Source organism: Bos indicus x Bos taurus, chromosome 22 (genome assembly GCF_003369695.1).
Source record: "Bos indicus x Bos taurus breed Angus x Brahman F1 hybrid chromosome 22, Bos_hybrid_MaternalHap_v2.0, whole genome shotgun sequence".
Lineage (NCBI taxonomy): Eukaryota > Metazoa > Chordata > Mammalia > Artiodactyla > Bovidae > Bos > Bos indicus x Bos taurus.
This window is the reverse complement of record NC_040097.1, coordinates 50,591,909-50,609,688: the sequence shown is the minus strand read 5'-3', so window position 1 is coordinate 50,609,688 and position 17,780 is coordinate 50,591,909. Positions and strand designations below refer to the sequence as shown.

The 17,780-nt window shown below is 42.3% G+C and overlaps 1 protein-coding gene across 2 annotated transcripts in view; it reads left to right on the top strand.

The window, feature by feature from the left end:
- Window positions 1–14,711, top strand: part of STAC (SH3 and cysteine rich domain) — a 113,317-nt gene extending 98,606 nt beyond the window's left edge. Inside the window, exons 9-11 of one of the 2 annotated variants that reach the window (XM_027522966.1) lie at window positions 1,317–1,368; window positions 1,463–1,600; window positions 13,271–14,711. In XM_027522966.1, the coding sequence (XP_027378767.1) occupies window positions 1,317–1,368; window positions 1,463–1,600; window positions 13,271–13,369 (289 nt within the window). In that variant the 3' untranslated portion in view covers window positions 13,370–14,711. Of the gene's footprint in view, window positions 1–1,316; window positions 1,369–1,462; window positions 1,601–7,735; window positions 8,241–13,270 lie in introns of those variants that run through there. The other variant, XM_027522967.1, reaches the window with a different exon arrangement.
- The last annotated feature ends 3,069 nt before the right edge of the window (window positions 14,712–17,780 follow it).

The following is a 17,780-nucleotide window of genomic DNA, read 5'->3' as shown; positions in this document are numbered from 1 at the left end:
GGGTCATGGGTTCAATCCCTGCTCGGGGAACTAAGATCCCAAGTGCTGCTCAGCATAACCAAAAAAAGAAGCAATAAGACAAAGAACAATATAACTAATCCTAATGGAAACAAATTTAATAAAGGGAAGAAATATTGTTTTTAATATCTAATAATATCCTCAGCAACATCCATCATGCTTTTCTGTCCATAAGATAAAGTTGACAAATGTGAAAAGGAGACATTCAGAAAATGATAAAGAACTCTTGGAAATTAAATTTTCCCTAAAACCCTCAGTACTGTAATAAATATTACAAGAGATAAGCCCATATACAAACTAAGCAATTAGGAAGATTAAATTGAGAAAAATTTTAGTCTAGATTCCTTGTTAAAGACAGAAAATGTGTAAGAAAGACAAAAGATATAGATGATTGATCTAGAAAGCCCAATACATATTGACTAGAAATTCCAGGAAAAAGGAAGAGAGAAAATGACTGGGAGAAAACAGTGAAAAAATAGTGGACAAGATTTTCCCAAGTTGAAAAATAACATGAGTCTTCAGATAGTAAAAGTGCCATTAGGTGTTGAGTAGAAGGAATAAAAGACACACACACACACACGCAGAGGTTGATGTGAAAATCAAATTAGAGATGGCAAATAATCACCATATCCACAATACCCATAGCAAAAACATCGTATAAGTCTTCAGTTAAACCCAAGTAATTCCTAATGAAGGATATAACATGCACACACACACAAGTCTGAAACAAACTTCCTGATTATACCAACATAAAAAGTGGCAGACAAGGGCAATGGAAATTAAGTAAAAGTGGTTTCAAGAAGGTACTGAGAAGATGCAGCTAATAATAAAGACAATGCCTCATGCTAGATGTCGATAGGAGACAAAAGAAAGAGCAAATACACCTACACGCCTCTGCATAAATGTCAGTGCATGGAAAAGAGTCCAGAAGGAGACACAGGGAAGTACGAACAGTGGTCAGCTCTGGACAGTGGGAGGAGGATTGCGGGGCAGAATATGAAAAAACTCCAGTTTTCATATTTTAGACTTCCACATTTTAGAGTTTTTTTTACAATGCAGAGATGATCATCTGTGTATAAAAATAAAGTTAAAGATTTTTTTTTAATACAGCACAGAAATTGGACTTGCATTCAGCCTCTAACAAAGCTATTTTCATGGGTGGGAAGAGCAGATAAAAATCATTTTTATTATAGTATTATTTGGGCGAGTGAAAAGCTACCACTTCTGACTTTAAAATACCATCTTTTTCTTTTTCACCCCCTCTACCCCCCACCCAACTCATTCATTCTTCATTTTAGGCCAGGAGACATGATTACTCTTCTAGAGGACTCTAATGAAGACTGGTGGAAAGTAAGTATTTCTTTTTCTTTAAGAAAAATCACTTGCTAACTATAATTACCATGAATGCTACAATTATGGCTGCATGCCTCTTTTTTCCTTTCAGGGGAAAATTCAAGACAGAATTGGCTTCTTCCCAGCCAACTTTGTGCAGAGAGTACACCAAAATGAGAAGATTTTTAGATGTGTTAGAACCTTCAGTGGGTGTAAGGAACAGGGGCAGATAACACTGAAAGAGAATCAGGTGAGTAAAGCCCACCAGCGCACACCAAGTGTGACCAAAATAGAGTAATAGTCATTTGACAAATAGCAATAAATCTGAATGAGTAGAGTCACGTGAGTGTATTCACTTTGAGAAAACATATTCTTAGTCCAGTGATATTGTGTGTGTGTGTGTGTGTGTGTGTGTTTTAATCGCTCAATCATGCCTGACTCTTTGCGACCTCATGGACTTCTGCAGGCAAGAATACTGGAGTGGGTTGCCTTTCCCTTCTCCAGGGGATCGTCCCAACCCAGGGATAGAACCCAGGTCTCCCACATTGTAGGCGGATTCTTTACCATCTGAGCCACCAGGGAAGCCTGATATTAGTGTAGCAGGATCTAAACACGCAAAACCAAAATGTTAGGAAGCTCAGTTGCCTTCCCTGGGAACCAAACATATGCTATGCTATGCTAAATCACTTCAGTCGTGTCCGACTCGGTGCAACCCTAGAGACAGCAGCCCACCAGGCTCCCCCGTCCCTGGGATTCTCCAGGCAAGAACACGAGTGGGTTGCCATTTCCTTCTCCAATGCATGAAAGTGAAAAGTGAAAGTGAAGTTGCTCAGTCGTGTCCGACTCCTAGCGACCCCATGGACTGCAGCCTACCAGGCTCCTCCATCCATGGGATTTTCCAGGCAAGAGTACTGGAGTGGGGTGCCATTGCCTTCTCCGAACCAAACATATAGCTTATATAATACTTACAAAGCTTATATACCTGTTGGGTTGGCTACAGATTTCCTTTGGTTTTTAAGTAAAAATAAAAGACATATTTTTCATTTTCCCCAAAAACTTTATTGAACAATGTATTCACCATTTTGTTCCACTACCTTAACTGTGGAGCATCCTCCAGCGTGAAATCTCTCGCATGAAACTTCTCAAATCACTTTTGACACATTTGACCAGTCACAGCACCTTCTCCATATACTGCACAAATCTTTTTTTGCTTCAGTTGCATTTTTACCTTTCTTGAAATAATAAAGCATAATAAAAATGTCGCTTCTTCCTTCTGTCTTCAATATTAAAATAACTACACAAAAACTCACTAATTTTGATAAGTTTTTTTAAATGCATGCTGATATGATAGATGTCACAATACAATCTAAAAAAATTGTTTCAAATGAAGTTAAAGACAACTAAATGCTACTAGAGCCATCATATAGAAAAAAATCCAACAAACCTTTTGGCCAACCCAATATATTTTATTTGTTGAAGTTTTACACATGCCCTATAAATGAGGAAACAATGGCTCATAGAGGTGATGTGCCTTGCTCAGGGGCAAAAACCTGGCATGTGGCCAGGCTGGAACTTAAAGATAGACCTGCAAGCTTCAAGTCAATGCCTTCCACTGAGCCATGTGCCCTGGATGATGAACAAACTCAGAATGCAAAGTGCCTTTTGCATAGTCAATTCCCAGGGAAGACAAGCATCCTAGGACCAGAAGGACCCTTGAGAACAAATTCTTGCTCATACAGAAGCCACAGAAGCCTTAGTGAGTCATTCTTGATTCCAGACAATGGAATCACCCACATCAGACTGAGACCCCATCTCTAACGCCATACACACCCCATAAAGCAAATGGTCACATTTCCTGTCTGGATTCCATGTCAATGTCTCAAACTTCTCCAAGATTACTCAACTGTATCCTTCCTGTTACAAAATCTGGAAAGTCTTCTGAATGAAATACATCCAGGAAGGATGTTCGTCTTTATTGGCAAAGCATTATTATGTAATTTTGCTAGCTTGTTTGATTTTTCTTCTCAGAATAATCTTGTGCTTCCCCATTTGACATTAAACATTATTTTATGTTACTAAAATATAAATAGAGCTTCCCTGGTAGCTCAGAGAGTAAAGAATCTGCCTGAAATGCAGGAGACCCGGGTTGGGAAAATCCCCTGGAGAAGGGAATGGCAAGAAAACAACCAGAAGGCAAGTTACAATGTGCTACAATGTGCTTAAGTTGATCAATTTCCAGAAGTGGAACAGCTGCTCAGTCAATGACTTCCGCCAATCTCTGGACCATATCCCCCCAACCCCCAATTTTTTTCCGGAGATGAGCTCATATATGTGTCTTCCACTCTCATGGTTGAGCTGACAACCTGCTGGGGCAGGGGAGAGACAAACCACCTAGCATCTTTAATGAGACATCTTCAAGACCCAGCACAGCATTTCAGCTTGAATCTGAAACCACATGGATCTGCCCATAATTGTAGGAAAGTTCTATAACCTCTGATAGTTGTCTAGCCTGATATTTCTAAGGGGTGGCCTTTGCACCATCTGAATCAGAATAACCTGGGAGCTTGTTGGAAATGCTGATTTCTGACTCCACCCCAGATCTGCCGAAGCAGAAACCTTCAGGGCAAAGGCAGGGAATTAGTCTTTTTACAGACTTCCTGAGTGTTCTATCAAAGCTAAAATTCGAGAATGACCTTCATTTCCATTTCTCACTTTCGTGTCCTCTAGTAGTTCTGTGACAACTGAAGGCATTTTTATTTCCAGCATTTTGCATTAGCAAAATGCACTGAGGTCTCTTTGCTTCTACACAGACTCTCTGTTTTCAGTCTCTGTCATCCATGTGGCAAGCAATTTTTGGAAATATCAGCCCCCTGAAAGAAAATTACATTTTAAAAAAATCAATTATTGAGAAAAAATTTAAATTTATCTCCACTTTAGTGTCTTAAACTATTTTAGGTGTAAAAGTTTGAAACTTGCTTATTGATTGAGGGGAGTTCACTGTAGTAGCAAAAGCACAGATTCCAGTGTCATACAGAAATGGTCTATACCCTGTGTGATTTTGGCAAAAATCACCTCTGAATGTCAGTGTTCTCATCTGTAAGATCGGCACAGCAGTGTCTGCCTCTTGGCATGGAGATGAGAGTCACGTCTATCACCTGGGTGAAGTGCCAGCACAGTGCCCGGCCACCACGGATCAGTGCTGAGCAGAGTCATTACCCTTGCTGCCTAAATGGGACATCCATCTGCAGCGGCCAAGGCCTCCCGAGAAATCACCTAATAAACATCAGAAAGCTTCCCTGGTTGCTCAGGGGTGAAGAACCTGCCTGCAGTGCAAGAGATGCAGGTTCAATCCCTGGAGCAAGAAGATCCCTTGGAAGAGGAAATGGCAACCCACTCCAGTATTCTTCTTGCCTAGGAAATTTCATGGACAGAGGAGTCTGACGGGCTATGGCGTCCCAAAAGAGTCAGATGCAACTTTAGCAACTAAAACAACAGCAGCAAACATCAGAAAATAGCATGCTATTTATAAGTCTAAAAATATAAAGAGACAAATGGTCATTAGCAGGGAAATAGAAGAAATTTGATTCTGAAAACAAATGTAACACATCTCTGTGATTAAATCACATTTCTGCCTCTGGGGTTCATTTGTCTTACAATTATTACATTATTGTTTCCACAGAACTTTTGCTACAAATAGAATTAAGTTATCTTTTTGTCGAGAACATATCTAGAGTTTGCACTGACACAAAATATGTTTTCCTCATTTTTGAAATTTAAAAACTATCTTTATGAGATCAACTTAAATACCATAAAACTATTTTTTAATTCATCCATGATTCCATCATCCCTGGAGAACTATTTTAATTGATTCTTATGTTCTATGAAATCATTTTAATGGATAAATCATTTTTAGATTATAAAACTGAAATGCATTTATTGTGGAGAAAATTTGGAAAATACCCCCCAAAATTATAAAGAAGAAAACCAAGATCAAGGTAGTTCAACCATCAAGCAATGATCAACATAAATATCTTTGTGTTATTTCCCACCAAACTTTTCTTATTTTGATATCATATTCTATTTAGTTTCCTAACTTTTATTAACTTAGTTATTAAATGTTTATCAAAACACAGGTTTTAGCAATTATATAACATATCATCATATAGATCAAAGGTTGCATCAGACTGGCCCTGTTTTTAAAACAAGTTTATGAGAACATTGCTGCATTCATTCATTACACATTGCTTATGGCTGCTTTCATACTGCAGTGGCTAAGTTGAGTCATTGCAGTGGAGACCACAAGGCCTCCAAATATTTACTATTTAGTCCTTTACAGAAAAAGTTTGCCAGCTGTACAAGATGTACATAAAGTATTTAGTATTCCTCTGTGACTGGATATTCAGAATTTTTTTTTTTTTTTTTTTGAATTTCCTTTATTTTATTTTTTTTTTTTATCACCACTGTCATTTTATTTTATTTATTTTTTTTTTCTAATTTTATTTTATTTTTAAACTTTACATAATTGTATTAGTTTTGTCAAATATCATAATGACTCCGCCACAGGTATACATGTGTTCCCCATCCCGAACCCTCCTCCCTCCTCCCTCCCCATACCATCCCTCTGGGCCGTCCAGTGCACCAGCCCCAAGCATCCAGCATCGTGCATCGAACCTGGATTGGCAACTCGTTTCCTACATGATATTTTACATGTTTCAATGCCATTCTCCCAAAAAACTATTATGGATAACTGCAATGAACACCTCTAAGTTTTTTTTTTCCATAACTCTGACTCCTTCTTTAGAAAATACTTTAGAATTTACAGGAAAACCAGTAAACCATTTTTCCAGTTCTTGATACATACTGCCTCCCAAAAGTTTATGCCAGTTTACACCCACATCAGCTATTTATGAGAACATTCAGGTTACCACATCCTTGCCAGAACTGAGTATTACTGTTTATTATATATTTGTGTAGCATACAAACGATATCTGTCGTTTTTAGAAGTGAGTAATAGTTCATGTTAATCCTTAATTCCTGGATGGTTAGGGAAGTTGAAATTTTATCATGTATGTATTGGGCATTTGTATTTCTTTTTTAAAAAGAATGTATTTATTTTTATTTTTGGCTGTGATGGGTCTTTGTTGCTATGTGGTGGCTGCTCTCTAGTTGCAGGCTTCTAGTTGGGCTTCTCATTGCAGTGGCTTCTCTTGTTGCGGAGCACAGGTTCCGGGGCGCTCAGGCTTCAGTAGCTGTGGCACATGGACTCAGTAGCTGCGGTTTGCAGGCTCTGGAGCATGCGTTCAGTACTTGGGGTACACAGGCTTAGTTGTCCAGCGGCATGTGGAATCAGCTCAGACTAGAGATTCAACCAATGTCCCCTGCATTGCAAGGCAGATTTCTAACCACTGGATCACCAGAGAAGCCCCTGTATTTCTTTATGAATAATCTGTTTATGTACTTTCTTATGCTACTGAAAAAGTTTTCTCCCTTAAAACTATTGACACCTGATCTGCCATACGTGGCCCACATTTCCCTCAATTTGTCATTTGCCTTTTAATTGTAATGCTTCTTCCTTCAGGAGCTTAATAACTCTTCAGTTGAATCATCTGTTTTACGGTTTTGTCCTTATGGTTTTAATCTCTTTATTGCTTCCCACTTATCACTTCACTTCTTCTTAGGAGAATGTTTCAAGATAGTCCCCCACTTCATTTCAGTTTTCTGAAGTTTTTATTCAGACTTTGATCACTCCTGACATTAATTTTAATTTAGTGTTTTTTTTCCCCATACTGTTTTCTCCTCAATCAGCCCTCTTTCCTCTGCAGCAGGTTTTCTTTAAGTTAAGGATCTTGAGGTGTAGGTTATTCAGGTAAACCTAATGTAATCACAGGGGGTCTTATAAGAGACAGGAGGGTCAGAGTCAGAGGAGATGACAATGGAAGTAGAGAGAGAGGAAGAAAGAGGAATTTGAAGATGCTGTGCTGCTGGCCTCAAAGATAAAGGAAGGGACCATAAGCCAAGGAATGCAGGTGGTCTCAAGAAGCTGAAGGCAAGGAAATAGATTCTCACTTAGAGCCTCTGGAGAGACCACAGCCCTGCAAGCACCCTGATCTGGGGACTGTGCTCTCCAGAACTGCAAGATAATAAATTTGTGTTGTTTTAGTTTACCAAATTCGTGGCACAGTAAGTCCCCTCCATAGGAACCTTGAAGTTGCAAACTTTCAAAGATGTGAACGTGCGTTCACATGTCCAGTCACATAGTTACTAGTTCACGTGTCTGGTGTGCATCGTCTGTGCGTGCATCCTCGACAAGCGGCTGTGCATTTGTGTACTGTACGTGCAGTACTGTATAGAGTACAGTAAGACAGTATCTTTATTTCAAACCCAGGATGTCCAGAAACACGTGTAAAAGCAGTGGTGATGTAGCTGACACTGCTGAGGACCCAGAGGAACTCCCGCCACAGGATGTGACAAGGGGGCTTGCTTTATCTGAGGAGGCACTGTTAGCTTTTGACATGCAGGACCCGAACATAGAATGGTCCATGAAGTGAAGCAGCTGTGCAGAGTGCAGTCCAGTGCTACTGTGTCATCTATGATGAGGAAAAAAGAACTACTTCCCAGACATCGCTGGATCATTTTTTTCAAGAGGGTAGATAGAATTGAATCCAGCAAGGAACCAGAATCTTTGCCATCAAGGTCAGGTGTGAGTGAAATTACAGCTTGCCCTCCATTCTCTATTGCTGAGGATCCTGCAGCTCTACCATCTCCCACCTTCTCTCCCTCCTCTAGTCAATAACTCCTCTTGCCTGTTTACTCAGTGCCAGCTGTTGTACTGTACTGCTGTACTTTTCAAGGTACTGTCCTGTAAAAATGTCCTCTTTATTTTTTGTGTTTCTTTTTTTATGTGTTATTTGCATGGGAAGTATTGGGTTGGCCCAAAAGTTCCTTTTGTTTTTTTCATAAGTTGGCTCTAGTAGTGCTTAGTTGTCTTTAACCTCATTCAAAACAATTTTGTTAGATTGTATAGTGTGACATTTGTCATGTCAGCATGCATTTTTAAAAAAAAATCAAAATTGGTGAATTTTTGTGTAGCATTTTTATATTGAAGATGGAAGTAAAAAGCAACATTATCAGCATATTATGCTTTATTATTTCAAGGAAGATAAAAACACAACTGAAATGCAAAAAAAGATGTGTGCACTGTATGGAGAAGATGCTGTGACTGATCAAAAGTACCAAAAGTGCTTTGCAAAGTTTTGTCCCAGAGATACCTCGCTAGACGATGGTAGACCAGTTGCAGTTGATAGTGATCAGTTCGAGACATTAATTGAGAACAGTCAATGTTACACCACTTGGGAGATAGCCAACCTACACAAAATATCCAAATCAAGCATTGAAAATTATTTGCACCAGCTTGGTGATGTTCATCACTTTGATATTTGGGTTCCACGTAAGTTAAGTGAAAGAAACCTCCTTGACCATATTTCCACATACAATTCTCTTCTTAAACGTAACAAAAACGTCCCATTAACAAATTGTGATGGGCAGTGAAGTGGATACTGTGCAATAATGTAGAATGGAAGAGATAGTGAACCACCACCAACCACACCTAAGGCTGCTCTTCATTCAAAGAAGGTGATGGTTTGTATATGGTGGGTTGGAAGAGACTCCTCGGCTATGAGCTCCTCCAAGAAAAAGAAACAATTAAGTCCAAGTACTGCTCCCAGTTAGACAAAATGAAAGCAGCACTCGATGAAAAGCATCTGAGATTAGTCAACAGAAAACTCAGTCTCCCAACAGGATAATGCAAGACTGCATATTTCTTTGATAACCAGGTAAAAACTGTTGCAGCTTGGCTGGAAAGTTATGATTCATCTGCTGTGTTCACAAGACACCGCACCTTCAGATGTCTATTTATTTCAGTCTTTATAAGATTCTCGTAATGAATAAAAAGTTCAGTTCATGGAAAGACTGTAAAAGGCACCTGGAATAGTTCTTTGCTCAAAAAGATAAAAAGTTTTGGAAAGATGGAGGTAGACGGTAGTGGAACAAAATGGTGAATATGTTGTTCAATAAAGTTCTTGGTGAAAATGAAAACTGTCTTTTATTTTTACTTAAAAACTGAAGGTACATTTTATCTAACCCAATATTATAAATCTTTTACAGTATAGTACTATATAACTGACTGTGTTAGTTGGGTAACTTGGCTAACTTTGTTGGACTTATGAACAACTTGGACTTACAGACATGTTGGAATGGAACTGGTTTGCATTTAGGGGACTTAAATTTGTTACAGCAACAAATTTATAATTTAAATTTGTAATTTGTTACAGCAACCACAGGAAACCAATCTAGATTTGTTTCATGTGCAAAAGCAACTTGGCAGACGTGATTATGTCGCAGGTTATGGACCCTGTGGCAGGGGGTAGCCTGGACTGTCTAAATTGGCCAAATCTAATCACTTGGGCCCTTAAAGGCAGTGAAACGTAGCTTCCGGGAGACAGAGAGATGCAGCAAAAGAGGGTAGAAGAGAGATGAGGCAGAAGGGTAGGTCAGAGAGAGATTAAGTGTGGGAAAGACTCAGCCCGCCCTTGCTGGATGAAGATGTAGGAAGGGGCCTCAAGTCAGGGAGTTCAAGTGGCCTCTAGAAACTGAGAGTGACCCGGGCTGGCAGCCAGCAAGGAAACTGGGACCTCAGGCCCACAACTGCAAGTAACTAAATGCAGCAACAACCTAAATGAGCCTGGGACAGGATTCTCTCGTAGAGAAACAGGAGGGAAGAAGAGGGAATAGGACCTACTGACTCTTTGACATTGGCCTTGTGAAGCCCAGAGCAGAGAAAATTAGCCAAGCCCACCAGATATAGGACTTAGAAAGCTGTGACACCAGACTGTTGGGGTGTTCGTTTTGTTTCGGTAGCCCTGATATTTTTTATTTTTTAAATTAATTTTTATTGGAGTATAGTTGCTTTACATTGTTGTCTTAATTTCTACTGTATGTACCACAAAGTGAGTCAGCTACAGCTACATATTAGATTGTGTTGTTGAAAGCCACTGAGTTCATGGTCATTTGTTAGGACAGCAGTAGTAAACCAATACATATCTCAAGTTGCAAAACTCCAATTGAGGCTACTTCCAAAGGTATGTTTTACTAAGAAAATGAGAGATCTGGATACAGGGCAGTTCTTGGATTTGTAATTCAGCAGTTTGATCCCAGAATCAAGAATCTGGATTCCTCCATCCCTCTGTTATGCTAATGTTGAAATGCTAGCCACCTCCCCTAGTGGTCACAGAGGGTTGCAGGCCCTCCAAGAATCCTTGCCTGAAGAAAGAGATTTTTCTTCCCAGTGCATTTCTTACAAGAAGAAAACAAATCTTCCCAGAAGTTTCCAAGCAGATAGTCCTTCCTGTTTCATTGGCTAGAGCGAGTCCCATGGGAACCACGAGGAGAATGGCTGGCACAGAGGACAGAAACACATTTGGACCAATTAGGATTTATCTGAGTCCTGCAGGCTACAGATGAACAGCAGAACAGAAGTCCCCACTCTGCTGCGTGGGAAGAGGGCAGTGATGACTGTTGATGTCAGCCAAGCATGTCTGTGGCATCTTTTAGTCTGGTAGATTTATCGGTAGTCCAGCAGCACAACTTGCTCCTGTCATCAGTTGAGCTCCCCTCCAAAGGTCTTAGAGAAATTTCAGCTTCTGGAATGGTTGTCAGTCTGAGTGTTCAGTATTTCGACACTTCTTCTCCAACTCCAATTCCCTATCTTTTCCCAGGTATTTTGAGAGGAAGACTGAATTCAAGAGTTCTAGGCAAGAAATGTTTTGAAATAAAATGACTGTCCATCTGCTGTAAGTGGCAGCATATTTAAATGTTGACGAGCGTGGAGGCAGGACTGCCCAAGTGGCTCAGAGGTAAAGAATCCACCTGCAGTGCCCAAGACACGGGAGACATGGGTTCGATCCCTGGGTTGGGAACATCCCCTGGAGGAAGGCATGGCAACCCACTCCAGTATTCTTGCCAGGAAAATACCATGCATAGAAGAGCCTGGCAGGCTACGGTCCATAGGGTTGCAAAGGGTCTAACACAGGACTGAAGTGACTGAGCATGTACGCACACACTAGCTTGAAGACAATGCAGGGGGAAACCTTATTAGCAAATGTGCTCTCAGAAGTGAGTTAGACTGTAGGACTTTAGCCAGATAGGCCCAACATGGGATGGAGCCAAGGGGGCCACTTAACCCACAGGTAGGAGATTTTTGAAACATGAATCAGGCACCAGTCCATGGTGCGCCCCAAGCGTCAGGAGTCACACATCAAGCTCTCGAAGTATCCTGATATGTAACTGTAAAGCTCTTTATTCTGTGTCAAAGAAGAGCCCACTCTGTTGGTTTCTGTTGGAGCCCTGTCTGCATCTCCTTCACTAGATGGGGGCACCATCTTCTAGTTGCCGTGTCAATGACTAACAACTCATAGCTGCCCTTTCTCCAGTGAATCCCCCAGAGAGGTTATGCTTCTCACTCGACAGTGATATCTGTATCAACATGTGGTCCAAATTGCCAGACCCCTTGCTTCTAAGGGAGTCAATGACACAGTTAAAACTCTGGAGGTTGCTGTGGGATCAGGCTGAGGTTCACGTCCAGCTGAGCCCATAAGCTTTCCAGCTCCTTCTCCTGCCCCATCCTGTGTCCCTCACTTCCCACCTCCCCAGAGCACTCCCACAGCAGGTCACTTGTGCGAGGATTCTTATCTCAAGCTCTGTTCCTAGGGAATTCAGCCTAAGACACAACCCACCACCCTTGGGAGCAAGTTCAACAGGAGAAACTCACAACACAGTAACAGCTCTTTGAAACCACTTCTCACTTACAGCTGGAACATACCCACCCTTCCATTCCATTTGAAAGTCGCTCAGTTGTGTCCAACTCTGTGACCCCATGGACTATACAGTCCAGGGAATTCTCCAGGCCAGAATACTAGAGTGGGTAGCTGTCCCCTTCTCCAGGGGATCTTCCCAACCCAGGAATTGAACCCAGGTCTCCCACATTGCAGGCAGACTCTTTACCAGTTGAGCCACAAGGGAAGCCCTTCCATGCCCTTCAATGTCATGTAAAGGGTGAATGACAAAGTACCCAAGTGGATATTAACCACCTCCTTTTAAAGTCTAGTGTAGGCAATCCTGCTCTGAAATATACAAGAAATGAGTGTGTGTGTGCTCAGTCACGTCCAACTCTTTGCAACTCCATGGAGTGTAGCCTGCCAGGCTCCTCTGTCCATGGGATTCTCCAGGCAAGAATACTGGAGTGGGTTGCCATTTCCTTCTCCAGGGTATCTTCCCATCCCAGGGATGAAACCCACGTCTCTTGTGTCTCATGCATTAGCAAGCAGATTCATTGCCACTGTGCCACCTGGGAAGCCCCACAGTATGCAAGATATTAGCGTCTGTTTGTTTGGGACCAGGAATGAAATAACTTCCTTTGACTTCCTGATATTTTACTTATAAACTTCCAGGTATATGACAGGAGCCCTCTAAGTGGTGGCTGTTATTTTGGATTGTAAAATAATGCATCAAGACTCACTGAGTGGCGTATGCTAGGCTCTGTGCTAAACGTTATTCTGTCCTTCTGGGGTCTCTCAACAGGGACACTTGAGAAGGGAACACAGAATCATCACCTCCAGTCCTGCTTTACTGATCCTCACTCATAAAGCTGAATCTCAGAAAACATTGCATGCCTGGATCTAGTTCCAAACCCAGGGTGGTACCTAATTTCTTATCAAATATTTTTCTGTCCAAGCCACAATTTCCCTAAACCAGTCCCTCTTTTCCAATTTGGTGTCTGCTGACCTCAGCCAGCAGTGATACAAGCCACGGGTTCTGGCTTCTTTCCTTTTCACACGTGTCTTTTTTTCTCCTTCCTTTTATTCAGATCTGTGTGGCTTCTGAAGAAGAACAAGACGGCTTTATCAGAGTGCTCAGTGGAAAGAAGAGAGGCCTGGTCCCCCTCGATGTTCTAGAAAACATCTGATTGCTGGCCCCTCCTTTTGAAGTCGGCAAGCCCTGGGGTGATGCCTCATCTCACACTGTGTTAACCCAGAGGAGCTGCCGTGCTGACCAGCTACCCAGGAAACAGTGAGACGAGACTCAAGGGTCTGAGACTGTGGGGGAACAGCCTCAAGGCAGGGAGCCCATGGCACAGCACGTCCAGGCTGCCCAAGGTGGGGGTGAGGCTGAGAGCTTCGGCTTGTGGAGCCAAGTGCAGTACCCAGCAGGTGGTAACCATTGTCCCCAGAACTCGGCTCCCTCCCCGTCCATGTGGTGTAAGTTAACCCTCTGGAGGGCGCTCCAGTCTGTGGGGTGGCCTCAGGGTGAGGCTCGGATCCACATAGCCAAGTGTGATTCTGGTTCCAGACCTTTGTCCCCAGTTCCCACCAGTCAGCATCGTCACATGTGAGAGCCCTGCAGTCTTTCTGCAGAGCAGCAGGAAGCCCTACTCCCTAACCCCTAACATGCCAGTGCTCCCCACAGACCCCCACTACCACTTTACAATCCAGCCAAATTTCTGTCCTCAGCATACATCCTGGTGGTGTGTGTTAAGGTATGCAGGCTAAGCTGATGTGGCAGCAACTTGAAGACCGGATCTGCCCCGGAACTGCCGTCAGGCGGTCCCTCCTGCCACTCATTACCAGATGCAGGCTATGAAGCATGGAGATGCTGGGTCAAGTAGGGGAAGGTAGGGCAGAGAGCTCTTATTTATTGATGCTATGCAGCCCCTTCCTTTCGATGATGAAATCCTTTCCCCGAGGAGATGGAGCTGGGGACGTGAATGTGCAGAAAGTCTGTGAGAGCTTCATCTTCATTTGACATCTTCTGTATTGGGGCAAGTTCCCCCTCCTGCCATCCCGTAGGACTCCCTTTTGGAGGCTGAGCCCACCTTCCAGGGAACCGGAATCATGGAGAAGAAACAGAAACAGCATCTTAGGAGAAAAGTAGCCAGATTGGAATCCATTCTTCTTTAGGGCAGGATATTTTGCCCCAGCAGATGTAAAATGGAATGTAATCCGTAATGCTTCATCCCTCTGCAAGCAGAGGCCCTTGGTCCTATAGCATCAACTAGAGGAGTCCCTCTTACTCTGTATGTACTACTGTTTACAAGAACACAATATACTGTGATGCCTTCCTCCTCCAGCCTCCTCCTAGCATTCAGACTCGCATCTTATTAATACAGTTAAACTTCGGTTCAGCAACCTTGGAATCAATGTCAGTTTGGTTTATTTTGTTACAGAGCAATAAAGTCATTAGAACAATTGGTTTTTAAAAGACTTAAGTGGATGCATCCTGTGCATGTAAACGTTATTTCCCAAACCAAAGCACCGTCTGTCTCCATTCATTTCTTTTTTCACCGCTCAGTGTGAAGTTAGGAGCTGAGACAGGATGGCTGCTGCTTCCGCAGTAGTTTGGATGCCTTACTCTCATTTCAAAGCCAGCATCCAGAGTGTCCTCCGTCTCTGATACAATGTGAAAACTGAGTGTGCAGAGTCAAGACGGATTCTTCAAGAGCCAGGGCGGATAACGTGACTGCCAGTCCATTGAAGGGAATAAATACAAATGCTCTCTGCCTCTTAATCCCATCTAATAAAGACAACACAGTGGCTGGAAGGAGCACAGAAAACATGTGTCCTGATCTCTTCTTTCTAGTGGAACATCCGCTGAAGCTTTGGGGTACAGTTTTGTCACATCCTCAGTTCAGTTCAGTCACTCAGTCGTGTCCGACTCTCTGTGACCCCGTGGACTGCAGCACGCCAGGCTTCCCTGTCCATCACCAACTCCCGGGGCTTACTCAAACTCATGTCCATCAAATTGGTGGTACCAGCCAACCATCTCATCCTCTATCATCCCCTTCTCCTCTCACCTTCAATCTTTCCCAGCATCAGGGTCTTTTCCAATGAGTGAGTTCTTCGTTATCAGGTGGCCAAAGTATTGGGGTTTTTAGCTTCAGCATCAGTCCTTCCAATGAATATTCAGGACTGATTTCCTTTAGGATGGACTGGTTGGATCTCCTTGCAGTCCAAGGGACTCACCACTCTCTGTGGTGTTCAGTCTCCAACACCACAGTTCAAAAACATCAATTCTTTGGTGCTCAGCTTTCTTTATAGTCCAATTCTCACATCCATACATGACTCCTGGAAAAACCATAGCTTTGACTAGATGGACCTTTGTTGGCAAAGTAATGTCTCTGCTTTTTAACATTCTGTCTGGTCATAGCTTTTCTTCCAAGGAGCACCAGGGTCTTTTCTCATGAGTCAGTTCTTCGTATCAGGTGGCCAAAGTATTACAGCATCAGCTTCAGCATCTATTCTTCCAATAAATATTCATGGTTGATGTCTGCTTCCTGATAGTCTTGCCTTTGTGTAGTTCCCCTCCCACACTGAATCAGGGCTGGTCTTCTGTGACCAACAGAATGCAGCAGAAGTGATCCTGCATGACAACCATGGCTAGGTCAGAAAAGTCTCTGAAGCTTCTGCCTTGATCTCTTGGATCTCTACCCCTGGGAACCCTGAGCCACTGTGTGTTGATCTACTCTGAGGCCATGATCCCGAAGAAACCCAGTGTGAGGCCACACATTACTGCAGCAGCAAACAACCCAGACATCACAGAGCGGCAGTCATCAGGCTGAGCTCTGCCCAAATGTAAGATTTATGAACAAGATAAAGATGTTTTTAAGTCATTAGATTTGGGAGTGATTTGTTATACACATACAGATAACTGGAATGGGGACTTTGTCCCTGAAGCCAGCGTTAGAAAGGAGGAAAAAACTTTCTGCACAATGTGGCCCATAAGTTTTTGCAAACATCAAGTATTGGCAGTGTCAACTAAAAAAAGATGTACAACTTGAGAGTTGTGAGTTAAGTTTTATTTGGGACAAAATGAGGACTGCAGCCTGGGAGGCGGCCTCTCGGATAGCTCTGAGAGACTGCTCCAAAGCGGCAGTGGGGTAGAGTCAATATATAAGGTTTTGGTGAAGGGGGAGTTCAATACCATGAAGCACTCATTTTACAAAAGGTTTTTTGTTAGTCATGAGGGTCTGATGTCACCATGAAGGGATTTAGTGCTTCTCTAGATGCGAGGAGATGCCAGGATTGAGATCATAAAATCTGTCCCTAAAAACATCCAACTATCTAAAGAGCTGTCCCACCAGACTCCCTGGAGCACAGAGTGCCTCCCTCCACCCTGCACTCCCTCAGGGTCGCTGAAGGTCAACAGCTATAGCAGCGTGGGGCTCAGTCTCCGTAGAGGCAGATGGCAAACACCTTTGTTGTCAGTCGTTGGCAGTGCTCTTGGTAAGTGCCAATTTATAGCTGACATGGCCCCCTTGTGGTCATAAATCCGACCATGCTTTGGGGGGCGTTTCATGGCCATTTTGTCCCGTGTTGCGGGGAAGGCTCATTCCCAGTTCTGAAGAAGGTTTTTGTTGATAGGCCACTCACTGTGCTGTTACTGGACTAGGTCTTAAGAGACAAAAACCTCTGGACACCTGTCTTCTAGTTATGGTCCAGAAAAGTATTCCCTTTTGTTACATCTTCCCATATCTAGACTTATACTATTACAATCGTTGATCAAATATTGAGCTATACATTTGATCAACTGCTTCAAGTGTAGTCATCATTATTTTCGTTGGCAGCTCAGTCATACACTTGGTAATACAAGAAACAATAATCTTGTGAAAGAGGCAAAATACAAATAATATAGTTAATAACATTAGTGTAATTAAAAGTAAATATTTAAGCCATGAGCCTCCCACACCAAACCAGTTTCCTAAAAGGTTGTCAAGACTAGGGAATGGGTCATTTAAAGCAGAAATCTGATTTTTCATATGGTTCATCAAATGTGTTACATGAAAAGATTTACCAGGAATGAAAATATAGCATTAACTTTGAATTGTAGCACAGATATATCCCTGAGATGCTGTAAGGTGTTAAGGGCCTTATAGTTGTGTAGCACTGCCTTTCTCATCTTAGAGATCTCAGAATTCAGTAAACTGATAGCCCAGTTACTATCATTTAAACCTGATGAAAGTTGTTAAGGCTTCAATATGGCCGATTACATCCTCTAACCCCATTGAAGGCACACACACACAAAAGCTGCTAAATGGTCATACCAGTAGAATACAGATCCTTGACCCACTGGGATCATACCAGTGGTAGATTGGTTGAGGTTACCTCTAATTTGTTAAAACGTATGGCCTTAAATCCATGAGAATCCCAGGCTACACCTTCATATCCATCCATGTAGAGGTGAAGGCCATAAATTAGTACCACAAATCCATTGAGTTCCATAATAATCACTCTCTCTAAGGGTAATAATAGACATAGTTCATAAAGCACCCAGCCTTGTCTCATAATTACCAGGTCGATCATTTTTAGTATGATTTAACCCTT